This window comes from Myotis davidii, unplaced genomic scaffold, assembly GCF_000327345.1.
Source record: "Myotis davidii unplaced genomic scaffold, ASM32734v1 scaffold484, whole genome shotgun sequence".
Lineage (NCBI taxonomy): Eukaryota > Metazoa > Chordata > Mammalia > Chiroptera > Vespertilionidae > Myotis > Myotis davidii.
The window spans coordinates 58,163-71,542 of NW_006295459.1; the positions used below are offsets into that span (position 1 = coordinate 58,163).

General features: G+C 55.1%; 2 protein-coding genes across 2 annotated transcripts in view; both read left to right on the forward strand.

Moving 5' to 3' along the window:
• Positions 1–9,170, forward strand: part of DCHS1 (dachsous cadherin-related 1) — a 20,708-nt gene extending 11,538 nt beyond the window's left edge. The window contains exons 10-21 of the mRNA XM_006770072.2: positions 2–144; positions 224–463; positions 591–716; positions 1,331–1,540; positions 2,867–3,745; positions 3,865–3,978; positions 4,150–4,361; positions 4,450–4,604; positions 4,779–4,909; positions 5,025–5,308; positions 5,668–5,806; positions 6,145–9,170. Of these exons, the coding sequence (XP_006770135.1) occupies positions 2–144; positions 224–463; positions 591–716; positions 1,331–1,540; positions 2,867–3,745; positions 3,865–3,978; positions 4,150–4,361; positions 4,450–4,604; positions 4,779–4,909; positions 5,025–5,308; positions 5,668–5,806; positions 6,145–8,711 (5,200 nt within the window). The 3' untranslated portion in view covers positions 8,712–9,170. The remainder of the gene's footprint in view (position 1; positions 145–223; positions 464–590; positions 717–1,330; positions 1,541–2,866; positions 3,746–3,864; positions 3,979–4,149; positions 4,362–4,449; positions 4,605–4,778; positions 4,910–5,024; positions 5,309–5,667; positions 5,807–6,144) is intronic.
• A 727-nt stretch (positions 9,171–9,897) lies between these two features.
• TPP1 (tripeptidyl peptidase I) overlaps positions 9,898–13,380 on the forward strand; it is an 8,577-nt gene continuing 5,094 nt past the window's right edge. Inside the window, exons 1-5 of the mRNA XM_006770037.2 lie at positions 9,898–9,977; positions 10,090–10,161; positions 10,430–10,569; positions 12,830–12,980; positions 13,189–13,316. Of these exons, the coding sequence (XP_006770100.1) occupies positions 9,934–9,977; positions 10,090–10,161; positions 10,430–10,569; positions 12,830–12,980; positions 13,189–13,316 (535 nt within the window). The 5' untranslated portion in view covers positions 9,898–9,933. The remainder of the gene's footprint in view (positions 9,978–10,089; positions 10,162–10,429; positions 10,570–12,829; positions 12,981–13,188; positions 13,317–13,380) is intronic.

Below are 13,380 nucleotides of genomic sequence, written 5' to 3' on the forward strand. Positions count from 1 at the left end.
GTCTGCGCCTCCCCGAAGATCAGCCGCCTGGGCCCGTGGCGCTGCACGTGGTAGCCCGGGACCCGGACCTGGGCGAGGCCGCACGCGTGACCTATCGCCTGGCTGCGGGCGGGGACGGCTACTTCCGGCTACACCCAAGCACTGGTGAGTTGTGTCCGGTGGCCAGGTGCGAGGAGGGTGTGATGCGGGGGTTTCCTTCCAACCTGCCCTACTGGTCACCTAGGAGCGCTGTCCCTGGTGCGGCCCCTGGACCGCGAACATCGAGCTGAGCACCTCCTGACCGTGGTGGCCTCGGACCACGGCTCCCCGCCGCGCTCAGCCACGCAGCTCCTAACTGTCAGTGTCGCTGACGTCAACGACGAGGCCCCAGCTTTCCAGCAGCAGGAGTACAGCGTCCTCTTGCGGGAGAACAGCCCTCCTGGCACATCTCTGCTCACTCTGCGGGCAACCGACCCAGACCTGGGTAAGACCTTGCTGGTCGGGGAGTTGAGAGAGGGATGGACTAGGGTAAGAAAAGACAAAATGTATGTGTATATGTATGTATATACGTATATGTATATCTGAACACCCTCCATGCCGCCCCTCCTCAGGGGCCAATGGGCAGGTGACCTATGGAGGCATCTCTGGTGAGAGCTTCTCTCTGGACCCAGACACTGGAGTTCTCACAACTCTCCGGGCCCTGGATCGGGAGGAACAGGAGGAGATCAACCTGACAGGTACACATGGATAGGACCCTGGAAGCCTGAGAGGTGTTGTAATCCCCAGGGTTACATAAGCAAAACCCCCAAATTACCTTCTAGAAGTTCCCACCCATTACAGCACAGCTTCTGTTCCTTTTTTTTATCCTTTTGGGGAGTCAGCAATTTGGCAGAGTGCAAGGTCAACTGATTTCTAGGCTGTCACCAGTGTGACACAAACTCTCAAATGCATAATGTCACAGCTATGCCGTCTAGGATTCCCTCAGATTATACTGCAGACATTTAACAGAGGAGCATATTTGAGTTCCTAAGAGGTGAACTGACTTGCTCAAGCTAACACAGCTTGAAAGTGACAAAGCTGGGGCTTGAACCCAGATCTTTTGATACCTCATTTAATGTCACACCACCGCTATATCTTGCATGCACCATGCATGGAAGGTGAGAAGAAAGTCACATCTCAGAAACCTGTATATTTATGTGTGCATGCCCACATGTAGGCACCTATGTGCTTGTGGGGTGTAGAGAGATGGACATTTTCTGTTGTGTGTGTGTACGCATATGAACACAGTGTGGTATGGATTTCTCCAGGGGATGGGAGCAGACTAGAGCTCATTGATTTTCCTTCCTCATAGTGTATGCCCGAGACAGGGGATCACCTCCGCTGTTGACCCATGTCACAGTACGAGTGGCCGTAGAGGATGAGAATGACCATGCCCCAGCCTTTGGGAGTGCCCATCTCTCCCTGGAAGTGCCCGAGGGCCAGGACCCCCAGACCCTTACCACGCTGCGGGCTTCTGACCCAGATGTGGGAGCAAATGGGCAGTTGCAGTACCGCATCCTGGGTGAGAACCACATACTCCATGTTGGCCTATGTCAGACTCAAGTCAATGTGTTAGGGTCTCCTTTTCCTTCTTCTTATGTATTCCTCTTTTTTTTTTTTACGTGCATATATCTTTGTCTCTGGGTGTCTCCTGTACTTCTTCAGCTCTTTATCTCCCTCTAAGACTCTATTTTTAACTTTGCTTCTTTTTCTGTCTTGTCTGTCCCTGTGGACCGACAGTTGCTCTCAAATGTTTTGGTCTTGGGAACCCTTAACATGCTTAATCTTTTTTAATAGAAATGGTGCTTTTTAAAAATATGGTTTTTTGTTGTTTTGTTGTTGTTGTTTAGAGAGAGAGGAAAGGTGAGGGATAGAAAGATGGATAGAAACAGAAACATCGAGGAGAGAGAAACATCATTAATTGGCTGCTTCCCGTACGCCCCCTAGTGGGGATCCAGCCTGCAACCCAGGAATGTGCCTGGACCAGAATCTAACCCAAGACCTCTTGGTTCCTGGGTCAACACTCAACCGCTGAGCCACATGCTTAATTTTTGAGAGCCCTGATAAGCTTTTATTTATATGATAGAATAGTGTGATATAACATAATAAATATTATAATATGTAATATAAACATATACATTTATCAATATTATATTAGATATTAAAGCTAAGAAGATATAAAATATGGCAAAGCAAGCCAATGAAGTATACTACTTGACATATTTCTGCACGTGTTAGGGTTTCAAATAACAGTTTGTTGGATAGTAATGAGTTTGCAAAGATTATAACAGGTGTAAATGAAGGTAAGCCAGCAAAAACTGAATGAATCTCTGAACATGTTTATATGCTAAACTTTCTACCTAGAATATTCTAGAAAACACAAGACTATATTAGCACACATTCCATTAACCATCCAAGTGATGATGTCATCATATATACCATCTGGACTCCACACTACATTGTGAGATAATGAGAATGAAAAGGGCATGTAATGTCTTAGTATTGCTATGAAAGTAGTTTTGATCTTATGTACTCCCTTGAAAGGGTCTTAAGAGACTCCTAGGGGTTCCCAAACCACACTCTTAAGATCAGCTGCTTTATAGTAAGATATTTCCTTATCGTCTGTGTTTATCTTTGTTTCTCTGCCTCTCTCCCAATTTCTTTCTCTTTCTCTTCTGCTTCCTCTTTCTCTTTCTCTTTCTGTTTCTCCTCCTCCTCCTCTCTCCCTCTCCTTTCTCTCCCTTCCATCCTCTCTATCTCATTCTTTGCTGTTGCCTATAAATCTGTCCCCCACTCCCATGGGTAGATAGATGCATGTATGTTTATGTGTGTATGCCCTTCTCTGCAGATGGGGATCCATCAGGAGCCTTTGTCCTAGATCTAGCCTCTGGGGAGTTTGGTACCATGAGACCACTAGACCGAGAGGTGGAACCAGCATTCCAGCTGCGGATTGAGGCCCGGGATGGAGGCCAGCCAGCTCTCAGTGCCACTCTGCTTGTGACAGTGACAGTGCTGGATGCCAATGACCATGCCCCAGCCTTTCCTGTGCCTGCCTACTCTGTGGAGGTGCCTGAGGATGCCCCTGCAGGAACTCTCCTGTTGCAGCTACAGGCTCATGATCCTGATGCTGGAGCCAATGGCCATGTGACCTACTACCTGGGTGCAGGTGCAGCAGGAGCCTTCCTGCTGGAGCCCAGCTCCGGGGAACTGCGTACAGCCACAGCCCTAGATAGAGAGCAGTGTTCCAGCTATTCCTTCTCCGTGAGTGCGGTGGATGGTGCAGCTGCTGGGCCCCTGAGCACCACGGTGCCTGTCACCATCACAGTGCGTGATGTCAATGACCATGCACCCACCTTCCCCTCTAGTCCCCTGAGGCTGCGCCTGCCCCGCCCAGGCCCCAGCCTCAGCACCCCGACCCTGGCTCTGGCCACTCTGCGAGCTGAAGACCGTGACGCTGGTGCGAATGCCTCCATCCTCTATCGGCTGGCAGGCACGCCACCTCCTGGCACCACTGTGGACTCCTACACTGGTGAAATCCGTGTGACCCGCTCCCCTGTAGGCCTGGGCCCCCGGGATCGTGTCCTCTTCATCGTGGCCACTGACCTTGGCCGTCCTGCTCGCTCTGCCACCGGTGTGGTCATTGTGGGGCTACAGGGAGAGTCTGAACGTGGACCCCGCTTTCCCCGTGCTAGTGGCGAAGCTGTGCTCCGTGAGAATGCACCCCCAGGTGGGTCCCAACTGTGTCTCCCAGCCTTATATCTCTGCATGGGCTGGAATTACTAAAAATGGCCCCCAAACTCCCTCAGTCTAGCGCTTCCAGTCCAACCAATACCATCCTCTCTGCAGGGACTCCCATTGCCTCCCCTAAGGCTGTCCACACAGGGGGCTCAAATGGACCAATCACCTACAGCATTCTCAGTGGGAATGAGAAAGGGACGTTCTCCATCCAGCCTAACACAGGTAAGGGGCAGGAGCAGGGGGCTCGGTGAAGGGACAGGCTCCTGGAGGAGCTCCCCTTTGGGCCCAAGGAGACTCTGGTGTGGGAGGGGCTGCCCTTGAGTAAGAGGCCTGAGAGAGCAAGGCTCCAGGGCAAGGAAGGGGCATTCAGTGATGCATTCTGCCTTCTCCCAGGAGCCATCACAGTTCGCTTAGCAGAGGGGCTGGACTTTGAGGCAAATCCACGGCTGAGACTAGTGCTGCAGGCAGAGAGCGGAGGAGCCTTTGCCTTCTCCGTGCTAACCTTAACCCTGCAGGATGCCAATGACAATGCCCCCCGCTTCCTGCAGCCCCACTACGTGGCCTTTCTGCCTGAATCCAGGCCCTTGGAGGGGCCTCTGCTGCAGGTATGGGATATGATGGGAAGATGGGGAGCAGGGCTGGTCAGACCTGTCTGTGCCCAGGTCAGTGCCTGCAGCCTCCTACTTCCACCAGGTGGAGGCAGATGACCTGGATCAAGGCCCCAGCGGACAGATCTCCTACAGTCTGGCTGCATCCCAGCCAGCACGGGGACTGTTTCATGTAGACCCAGCCTCAGGCACTATCACTACCACAGCCATCCTGGACCGTGAGATCTGGGCGGAAACACGGTGAGCCCTGGCTTTATAGATTCCACGACCCCATCCTGGATCCATCCAACTTCAAGTCCCCCCTTGAATCCCCCTCAATCCCTAGGCCACATTCTGAGTCTCCCTAGCCCTGCCCAGTGTTCTCCCTCATCCCCGGGCCCCTCCCCCAATTGTGCTCCACCTGACTCTGTCCAGGCTGGTACTGATGGCCACAGACAGAGGAAGCCCAGCCCTGGTGGGTTCAGCTACCCTGACGGTGATGGTCATCGACACCAATGACAATCGACCCACCATCCCGCAGCCCTGGGAGCTCCAAGTATCCGAAGGTGAGGGCTGGGTAAAGTAAGAGGTACAGAGGGTGGTAGGGTGGCACTGTTCCCCACTCTGGGGCTCCAGAGGTGTCTTGGACCATGCCAAACCCTTTTGTCCCATGTATTGCAGATGCACTCTTGGGCTCAGAGATTGCACAGGTCACGGGGAATGACGTGGACTCCGGACCAGTGCTGTGGTATGTGCTGAGCTCATCTGGACCCCAGGATCCTTTCAGCGTAGGCCGCTATGGAGGCCGTGTCTCCCTCACAGGCCCCCTGGACTTCGAGCAGTGTGACCGCTACCACCTGCAGCTGCTGGCACATGATGGGCCTCACGAGGGCCGTGCCAACCTCACGGTGCTCGTGGAGGACGTCAATGACAATGCACCTGTCTTCTCACAGAGCCTCTACCAGGTACCAATGTCCCTGGGTGTCCCCACACCCAGAACCAGATTGGTTCGTGTTGGAGAGCAGTGAGGAGGCTAGAAGTATCTGAGATGGGCTAGACCTTAGAATTGACCCGGGGATGGAGCTCTGGGGCAGGGGGATGGGGAAAGGTCCCATCTCAAACCAGCCTTGCAAGTCCTGGGAACTATATCCAGGTTCTTCGCCCCATGCCCCAAAATGGGGAAAGGTGGGCAATTCAAACACTAAGGAGTATGGGCTCCAAGCTGGAATGGATACCAAGTAGGGCTCCTGGGACCAACCTCCAGAACACAGGCTGAATGGACAGCCAGGCAGCATGGCCATAAACATTTGTCCTCATACCTCAGGTGACGCTGCTTGAACACACGCCCCCAGGCAGTGCCATTCTCTCCGTCTCTGCCACTGACCGGGACTCAGGTGCCAATGGTCACATCTCCTACCACCTGGCTTCCCCCGCTGAGGGCTTCAGTGTTGACCCCAACAATGGTGCGTCCTTCCCCAGTCTGACTCCGTATCTTTGATTGTGTTGGGCCATATTCTGACCTCCTTCCTAGAATTTCTTGTCTGAACTCTTAACTCCTAGATCTCTTACCCAAGGAGGACAATTTTCCTCCTTTGTCTCTATTTTAAGCCCTGTCCTGGCTGCATGTCTAGAAGCTCTTCCCTGAACCCTGGGGGGGGCCATCCCATAATCTCCCTGCACACAGGCTAGTCCCTGGAGTCTGACTTCCAAGGCCATTTCCTAGGCCCTGAAGGGTCACTCGCTCTGTTCTCCCATAGCCTCTGGTGAATTCGTGTTTCTCTCCATTCCCTTCTCACCTCAGGGACCTTGTTCACGACAGCGGGAACAGTGGCCTTGGGCCATGAGGGGCTAGGAGTGGTGGACGTGGTGCTGGAAGCTCGAGACCATGGGATGCCAGGCCGGGCAGCCCGAGCTACCGTGCATGTACAGCTGCAGGACCAGAACGACCACGCCCCGAGCTTCACGTTGCCACACTATCGTGTGGCTGTGACCGAAGATCTGCCCCCTGGCTCCACCCTGCTCACCCTGGAGGCCACAGATGCTGACGGAAGCCGCACCCACGCCACGGTGGACTACAGCATTGTCAGTGGCAACCGGGGCCGAGTCTTCCAGCTGGAACCCCGTCTTGCTGAAGCTGGGGAGAGTGGTGGACTAGGCCCCCAGGCACTGGGATGCCTGGTGTTACTTGAGCCTCTAGACTTTGAAAGCTTAACCCAGTATAATCTAACCGTGGCTGCAGCTGACCGGGGGCAGCCGCCTCGCAGCTCAGCCGTGCCGGTCACCGTCACCGTGCTGGACGTCAACGACAACCCACCCGTCTTCACCCGAGCATCCTACCGCGTGGCAGTATCCGAGGACACACCTGTTGGAGCCGAGCTGCTGCATGTGGAGGCCTCTGACGCTGACCCTGGCCCTCATGGCCTTGTGCGTTTCACCCTCAGCTCTGGTGACCCCGCAGGGCTCTTTGAACTGGATGAGAGCTCGGGTGCCTTGCGATTGGCCCGGCCCTTGGACTGTGAGACCCAGGCTCGACATCAGCTGGTCGTGCAGGCTGCAGACCCTGTGGGGGCACACTTTGCTCTGGCACCAGTGACCATTGAGGTCCAGGATGTGAATGACCACGGCCCAGCCTTCCCACTGAGCTTGCTCAGCACCAGCCTGGCGGAGAACCAGCCGCCAGGCACCCTTGTGACCACTCTGCATGCGATTGATGGGGATGCCGGGGCTTTCGGGAGGCTCCACTACACCCTGTTGGAGGCTGGACCAGGGCCTGAGGGACGTGAGGCATTTGCACTGAACAGCTCAACGGGGGAGCTGCGGGCACGAGTGGCCTTTGACTACGAGCACACGGGAAGCTTCCAGCTGCTGGTGGGTGCCGCCGATGCTGGGAATCTCTCCGCCTCGGTCACTGTGTCGGTGCTGGTGACTGGCGAGGATGAGTATGACCCGGTGTTCCTGGCTCCAGCTTTCCACTTCCAAGTGCCGGAAGGTGCCCGGCGTGGCCACAGCCTGGGTCACGTGCAGGCCACAGATGAGGATGGAGGTGCCGATGGCCTAGTGCTCTATTCCCTTGCCACCTCTTCTCCCTACTTTGGTATCAACCAGACTACAGGTGCCCTGTACCTGCGGGTGGACAGCCGAGCACCAGGCAGCGGAACAGGCCCTTCTGGGGGTGGGGGCCGGACCCGGCGTGAGGCACCACGAGAGCTGAGGCTGGAAGTGGTGGCACGGGGGCCGCTGCCTGGTTCGAGGAGTGCCACAGTGCCGGTGACCGTGGATATCACCCACACGGCGCTGGGCCTGGCACCTGACCTCAACCTGCTGTTGGTGGGGGCTGTGGCAGCTTCTCTGGGAGTGGTGGTGGTGCTTGCACTGGCAGCCCTGGTCCTTGGGCTGGTGCGGGCCCGTAGCCGCAAGGCAGAGGCAGCGCCTGGCCCGATGTCCCAGGCGGCACCCCTAGCCAGTGGCTCCCTGCAGAAGCTGGGCCGGGAGCCACCCAGCCCACCGCCCTCAGAGCACCTGTATCACCAGACTCTCCCCAGCTATGGTGGGCCAGGAGCTGGAGGTCCCTACCCACGGGGTGGCTCCCTGGACCCTTCCCATTCAAGCGGCCGAGGCTCAGCAGAGGCTGCGGAGGATGACGAGATCCGCATGATCAACGAGTTCCCCCGTGTGGCCAGTGTGGCCTCCTCACTCGCTGCCCGTGGCCCCGACTCGGGCAACGCCCCCGATACCTGGTATAAGGGCCGAAAGGCAGGGCTGCTGCTGCCAGGTGCAGGAGCCACTCTGTACCGAGAAGAGGGCCCCCCAGCCACTGCCACGGCCTTCCTGGGGGGGTGTGGCCTGAGCCCTGCACCCACTGGGGACTATGGCTTCCCAGCAGATGGCAAGCCATGCGTGGCAGGTGCACTGACGGCCATTGTGGCTGGCGAGGAAGAGCTCCGTGGCAGCTATAACTGGGACTATCTGCTGAGCTGGTGCCCTCAGTTCCAGCCGTTGGCCAGCGTGTTCACAGAGATCGCCCGGCTCAAGGATGAAGCTCGGCCATGTCCCCCAGCTCCCCGTATCGACCCACCACCCCTCATCACTGCCGTGGCCCACCCAGGAGCCAAGTCCGTGCCTCCCAAGCCAGCCAGTACAGCTGCACCCCGGGCCATCTTCCCGCCGGCCGCTCACCGCTCCCCCATCAGCCACGAAGGCTCCCTGTCCTCAGCTGCCATGTCCCCCAGCTTCTCACCCTCACTGTCTCCTCTGGCTGCTCGCTCACCCGTTGTCTCGCCATTTGGGGTGGCCCAGGGCCCCTCAGCCTCAGCACTTAGCGCAGAGTCCGGCCTGGAGCCACCTGATGACACGGAGCTGCACATCTAGCTGTGGCCCAGGCTGGGTCCCGACCTGGGACACGCACAGTGTCCCCAATGCAGGCCCCATCTGAGCCTGCCCTGGGCAGCCTCGGACCAGGATTGGCCACGGGGGAGACCAACTCCCCGTCCCAAACTTTCCAGTGGGAGCAGGTCGCACGTCTCACCCCAGCCCCATCGGAGTACCAACCCCACAGAGGCCCTGTGGGCACTGACCTGTGGCCAGGTCCAGTGTGGGAGACAAATGAAGGAGGCAGCAGCCCTGGTTCTCTTCAGTGAGGGCTTTCTGCCCGGTGCCAGCACCGAGATGGAGCTGAGACTTTATTTATTGGGGGGTAGGGGGGATGGGGGAGGTCCTCCAACCTGTTTGGGCCCAGCTCCTTTGGGTTCCATTGACACCCCTTCCCCTGCCCAGAACCAAGTGCCAATTCTCACTCTGGAGCCTTAATAAACTGCAGTTTGTATCCAGCGTCCGGCTCAGTTCTGTGGGGGCCAGAGGGATGGGAAGGCACCTGGCACACTGTGGACACCTCAGGAGGCACAGAGGGGTGGCAGACATGGGCATCCAGGGTGGGGGTGGCCCTGGGAGCCATCTCTCTGCAGTCCATCTTTCCCTCTAACAGGCAGGAGGCCAGGAAGAAGGCAGACGGTGACCAGAGGGAGACTGGATGGGTGAGGAGAGATTTTAGGGATGACCAGCTCTAGGCCAAGGAGGTGGTGGATACAGGAGCAGCCAAGTGGTTCATGTGTTTTACTTGGGGCCACTATGTATTCACTTGTCATAGGACTCAAATGTGTTGAGCCTTTGCCATCAGGCTTCTGAGCGATTTGCCTGTTTTATCTGTAAATTTCACTGCAACCCTATGAGACAGACCACTTTTAATATCACAGTTTATATTCTAAATGAAGAAAGCTGGCTGGTCTCTGAGAGGTTCGGTGGGTGACTTTCTGGATACACAGCTAGGAAGAACCCGGGTCTTTGGGTCTGTGGGCCTAGGGCTCCTTTCTTAAGTCCCCCTGTACCCTCTGGTCAGTCCTAGTGGACTGGCAGTAGGAGGGAACGCGGGGCCAAAGCCAGGGCCCTGATGGGCCTCAGCGGGAGAATCCAAGTGGCAGCCCCTCCCACTCCCCCAGCAATCAGGACCGCCCACTCGGGGGAGGAACCAGCACGTCACTAGTTTCCAGGCTGAAGCGTGGTAGTGGTAGACTGTAGGGTTCATGTGATCAGTCACATGACAGCAGATCTGCTGAGAGACGGAATGGGACTCGGAGCCTGGTAAGCAATTAGGGCCTGGGAGAAGGGGATCGTGTTGGAGGGAATACATGCTGGAGGGTGGGGAGGCCATCACAACCCACTTCCCACTGAAACCCCCCTGCCGCCCCCGCAGCCTCCTAGGGCTCTTGGCCCTCTGCGTCGTGGGCAGATGCAGTTACAGCCCGGAGCCGGACCAGCAGCGGACGTGAGTTGATTGAGCACGACCTCCTCCTTCCCCGTATGCCCTGTCCCACACCCACTGCCCTGTTCCTAGCCTCCCTCACCCCCTTACCAGCTCCCGCTACTCACGGCACAGTCTCACCCCAGGTTCCCAGGCTCAGTCACCTACCGTCCACCTTCATGAGCCATATCCGCTGCTGGGGTCTTTCCCAAGCTCTCAGCCCCTAATCCCGAACCTTCTGGGACTATTTCCCATCGCCACCCTAACAAAGGCCGTGTTCCTGACCCCACAGGCTGCCCCCAGGATGGGTGTCCCTGGGCCGTGTGGACCCTGAGGAAGAGCTGAGTCTCACCTTTGCTCTAAGACAGCAGAACCTGGAAAGACTGTCCAAACTGGTTCAGGCTGTGTCGGATCCCGGCTCTCCTCGCTACGGTGCCTGTCGGGACTAGGGACGGGATGTGGGATGCAGTACAGGGCTGGGCTGAGCCTGGGACAGTGCAGGGCATGTCAAGGTCATGCTCTCAGTTCCTGGCAGGGGGTAATATAGGGCACATGAATGGCAGTGGCTCTCGTTGAAAAGTTTCTGAATGAAAAGTGAACTGAAGCTAAACTGTCCAAAACCTTTCTATCTGTGTTTGTCAGGCTAGAAACCTAAAAGCAGATGTGGTTAAGAGCTCAGGCTTTCCCCTGGCTGGTGTGGCTCAGTTGGAGCATCCTCCCACCCAACTGAGAACCATCACAGGTTTGATTCCTGGTCAGGGCACATACCTAGGTTGCTTTTCAATCCCTGGTGGAAGTGCAAGGTGTGTATGGGAGCCAACTGCTTCTCTCTTTCTCGCTCTCTTTTTCTCTCTCCCGCTCCCTCTGTCTCTCCCTTTCTTCCTCTCTAAAATCAATTATTTTACTTATTTTAATCTTCACCCAAGGATATTTTTTTCCATTGATTTTTAGACAGAGTGGAAGGGAGGGAAGGGGGGGGGGAGAGACATAGATGTGAGAGAGACATATTGAGTGGTGTGCACGCCTGCACGCGCACCTTCGCACACACACACCGACTGACTGGAGCCAGGGATCAAAACTGCCACCCAGGTACATCCACTTTTTAAAAATATATATTTTTATGGATTTCAGAGAGGAAGGGAGAGAGAGATAGAAACATCAATTATGAGAGAGAATCATTAATCTGCTGCCTCTTGCACACTCCCCTCACTGTTTAAATTAAACTAGCCAGGGCTTAATTTAAAAAGAAAAAGGGCCCTAACCGGTTTGGCACAGCGTCGGCCTGCAGACTAAAGGGTCCCAGATTCGATTATGGTCAAGGGCATGTACCTTGGTTGTGGGCACATACCCAGTAGGGAGTGTGCAGGAGGCAGCTGATCGATGTTTCTAACTCTCTATCCCTCTCCCTTCCTCTCTGTAAAAAAATCAATAAAATACATTTTTTTGAAAAAAAAAGAAAAAAAAAGGGCACAGGCTTTATGTTCAAATCCGGATTCGAATTATGACTCTACAAATGGAGAAGTAGCATCTAATACAGATGCTTCTTGACTTACAATGGGGGTTACATCCCAATAAACCCATCTCAAGTTGAAAATATTAAGTCAAAAATGCTTTTAACACATCATAGCTTAGCCTAGTCTGTCTTAAATACACTCAGAACACAATATCCAAAAAATTGGTAGAGTACCAGTTGGGTACCCTCATGATCATGTGCCTGATGGGGAACTGTGGCTTCCTCCCACCGCCCAGCATCAGCAGAGAGTATCGTACCACACTGCTAGCCCCAGAAAAGATAAAAATTCAAAGTACAGTTTCCACAGAATGTGTGTTTGGTCTTGCATCATTGTAAAGTCGAAAAATCGTAAATTGGGGGCTGTTGTACATCTAGGTGCTCACCAACTCAAGTTCCACAAATCCAGTCCCATTTCTTTCTCCAATCTGAAGCTGAGGCTGCCACTTCTAACTCTAAAGGAGCCTTTGGAGTCGTCCACTTCTCACCCCCCTCGTTGCCACCAACTTAGTTTATTCTCTCACGTGGCTGCTGCCCAGCCCCGTGACTCTCTTCCTTCCACCCGCCTCCCCGCTCTCCTCCACTCTCTGCTCTAAAACTGTCGATGTTTTGCTCCAAGGGTCAGGCTGGATTGTGTCCTTCCCCTGCTTGCAGCCCTTCGTGGTGGGTGGAGGACTGGGGGGGTGGAGGAGTGGGGGAGGAGGCGGTCTCGGATGCACCCGGGAGGCAAGTACTAGTGTGCATGGCTCCATACAGGAAAACAGTGACTTGCCATCATGTTAAGCTTAAAATCAACATGTATGAAAATTTGAGCTAAATTAGATATCATCTTATAATTGGCTCTGAAAGTCTCAAAGACTGTTATTGGAGATAAGCTTAAAATGGAGTTTTAATTTATGAACCTCACTTGTTTTTCATGATCATGGCAATGCATACTGTGGTGCAGCATTTGCAACCTAGTAGTCTTTAGGATAAATCCGTATTTCTGGCCCTGGCATTCCAGTTCTCTCCAGCTCTTCTTCCCCGGGCCCCCAGTATAAGCTTTACCTGCATGCTTACCTTTGTGTTATAAAGTCCCTCAAGACCCTTCTCCACGCTCCCAGTGTCTCTTGGTTGAGGCCCAAAAAGGGAAACTTGGAAAAGCAATGAATGAAGGCAAGAGCCTCTACTGAATCCCTGCAGGAAAATACTTGACCCTGGAGGATGTGGCTGAACTGGTCCGGCCCTCACCACTGACCCTCCGCACGGTCCAAAAATGGCTCCTGGCGGCTGGAGCCCGGAACTGCCACTCAGTGATCACACAGGACTTTCTGACCTGCTGGATGAGTGTTCGGTGAGAGAGAATCATTGCCCCACGGGGGGTACCAATTGTGCCACCAGGGAGACCAGCCACCCCAATGGGAGGGAGCTGAGAGCTTGCTGGGGGTTATGGGTAAGAGCTAACGCATGGGGAGACAGCTAAGTGCCCGGTGATGCTCACACGGCCGTCTCTGCTCTGTTTTATGCGTTTTGACCTCTGTTCTCTGCTCTCTGACCTCCAGACAGGCAGAGCTGCTGCTCTCTGGGTCTGAGTTTCACCGTTATGTGGGGGGACCTGCAGAGACCCGTGTTGTAAGGTCCCTACGTCCCTACCAGCTCCCGAAGGCCTTGGCCTCCCATGTGGACTTTGGTAACACCCAGTGGGGTTGGTGGGGTTGGGGCAGGCAGGGCCAGGGGCTCGAGAAGTTTAGATG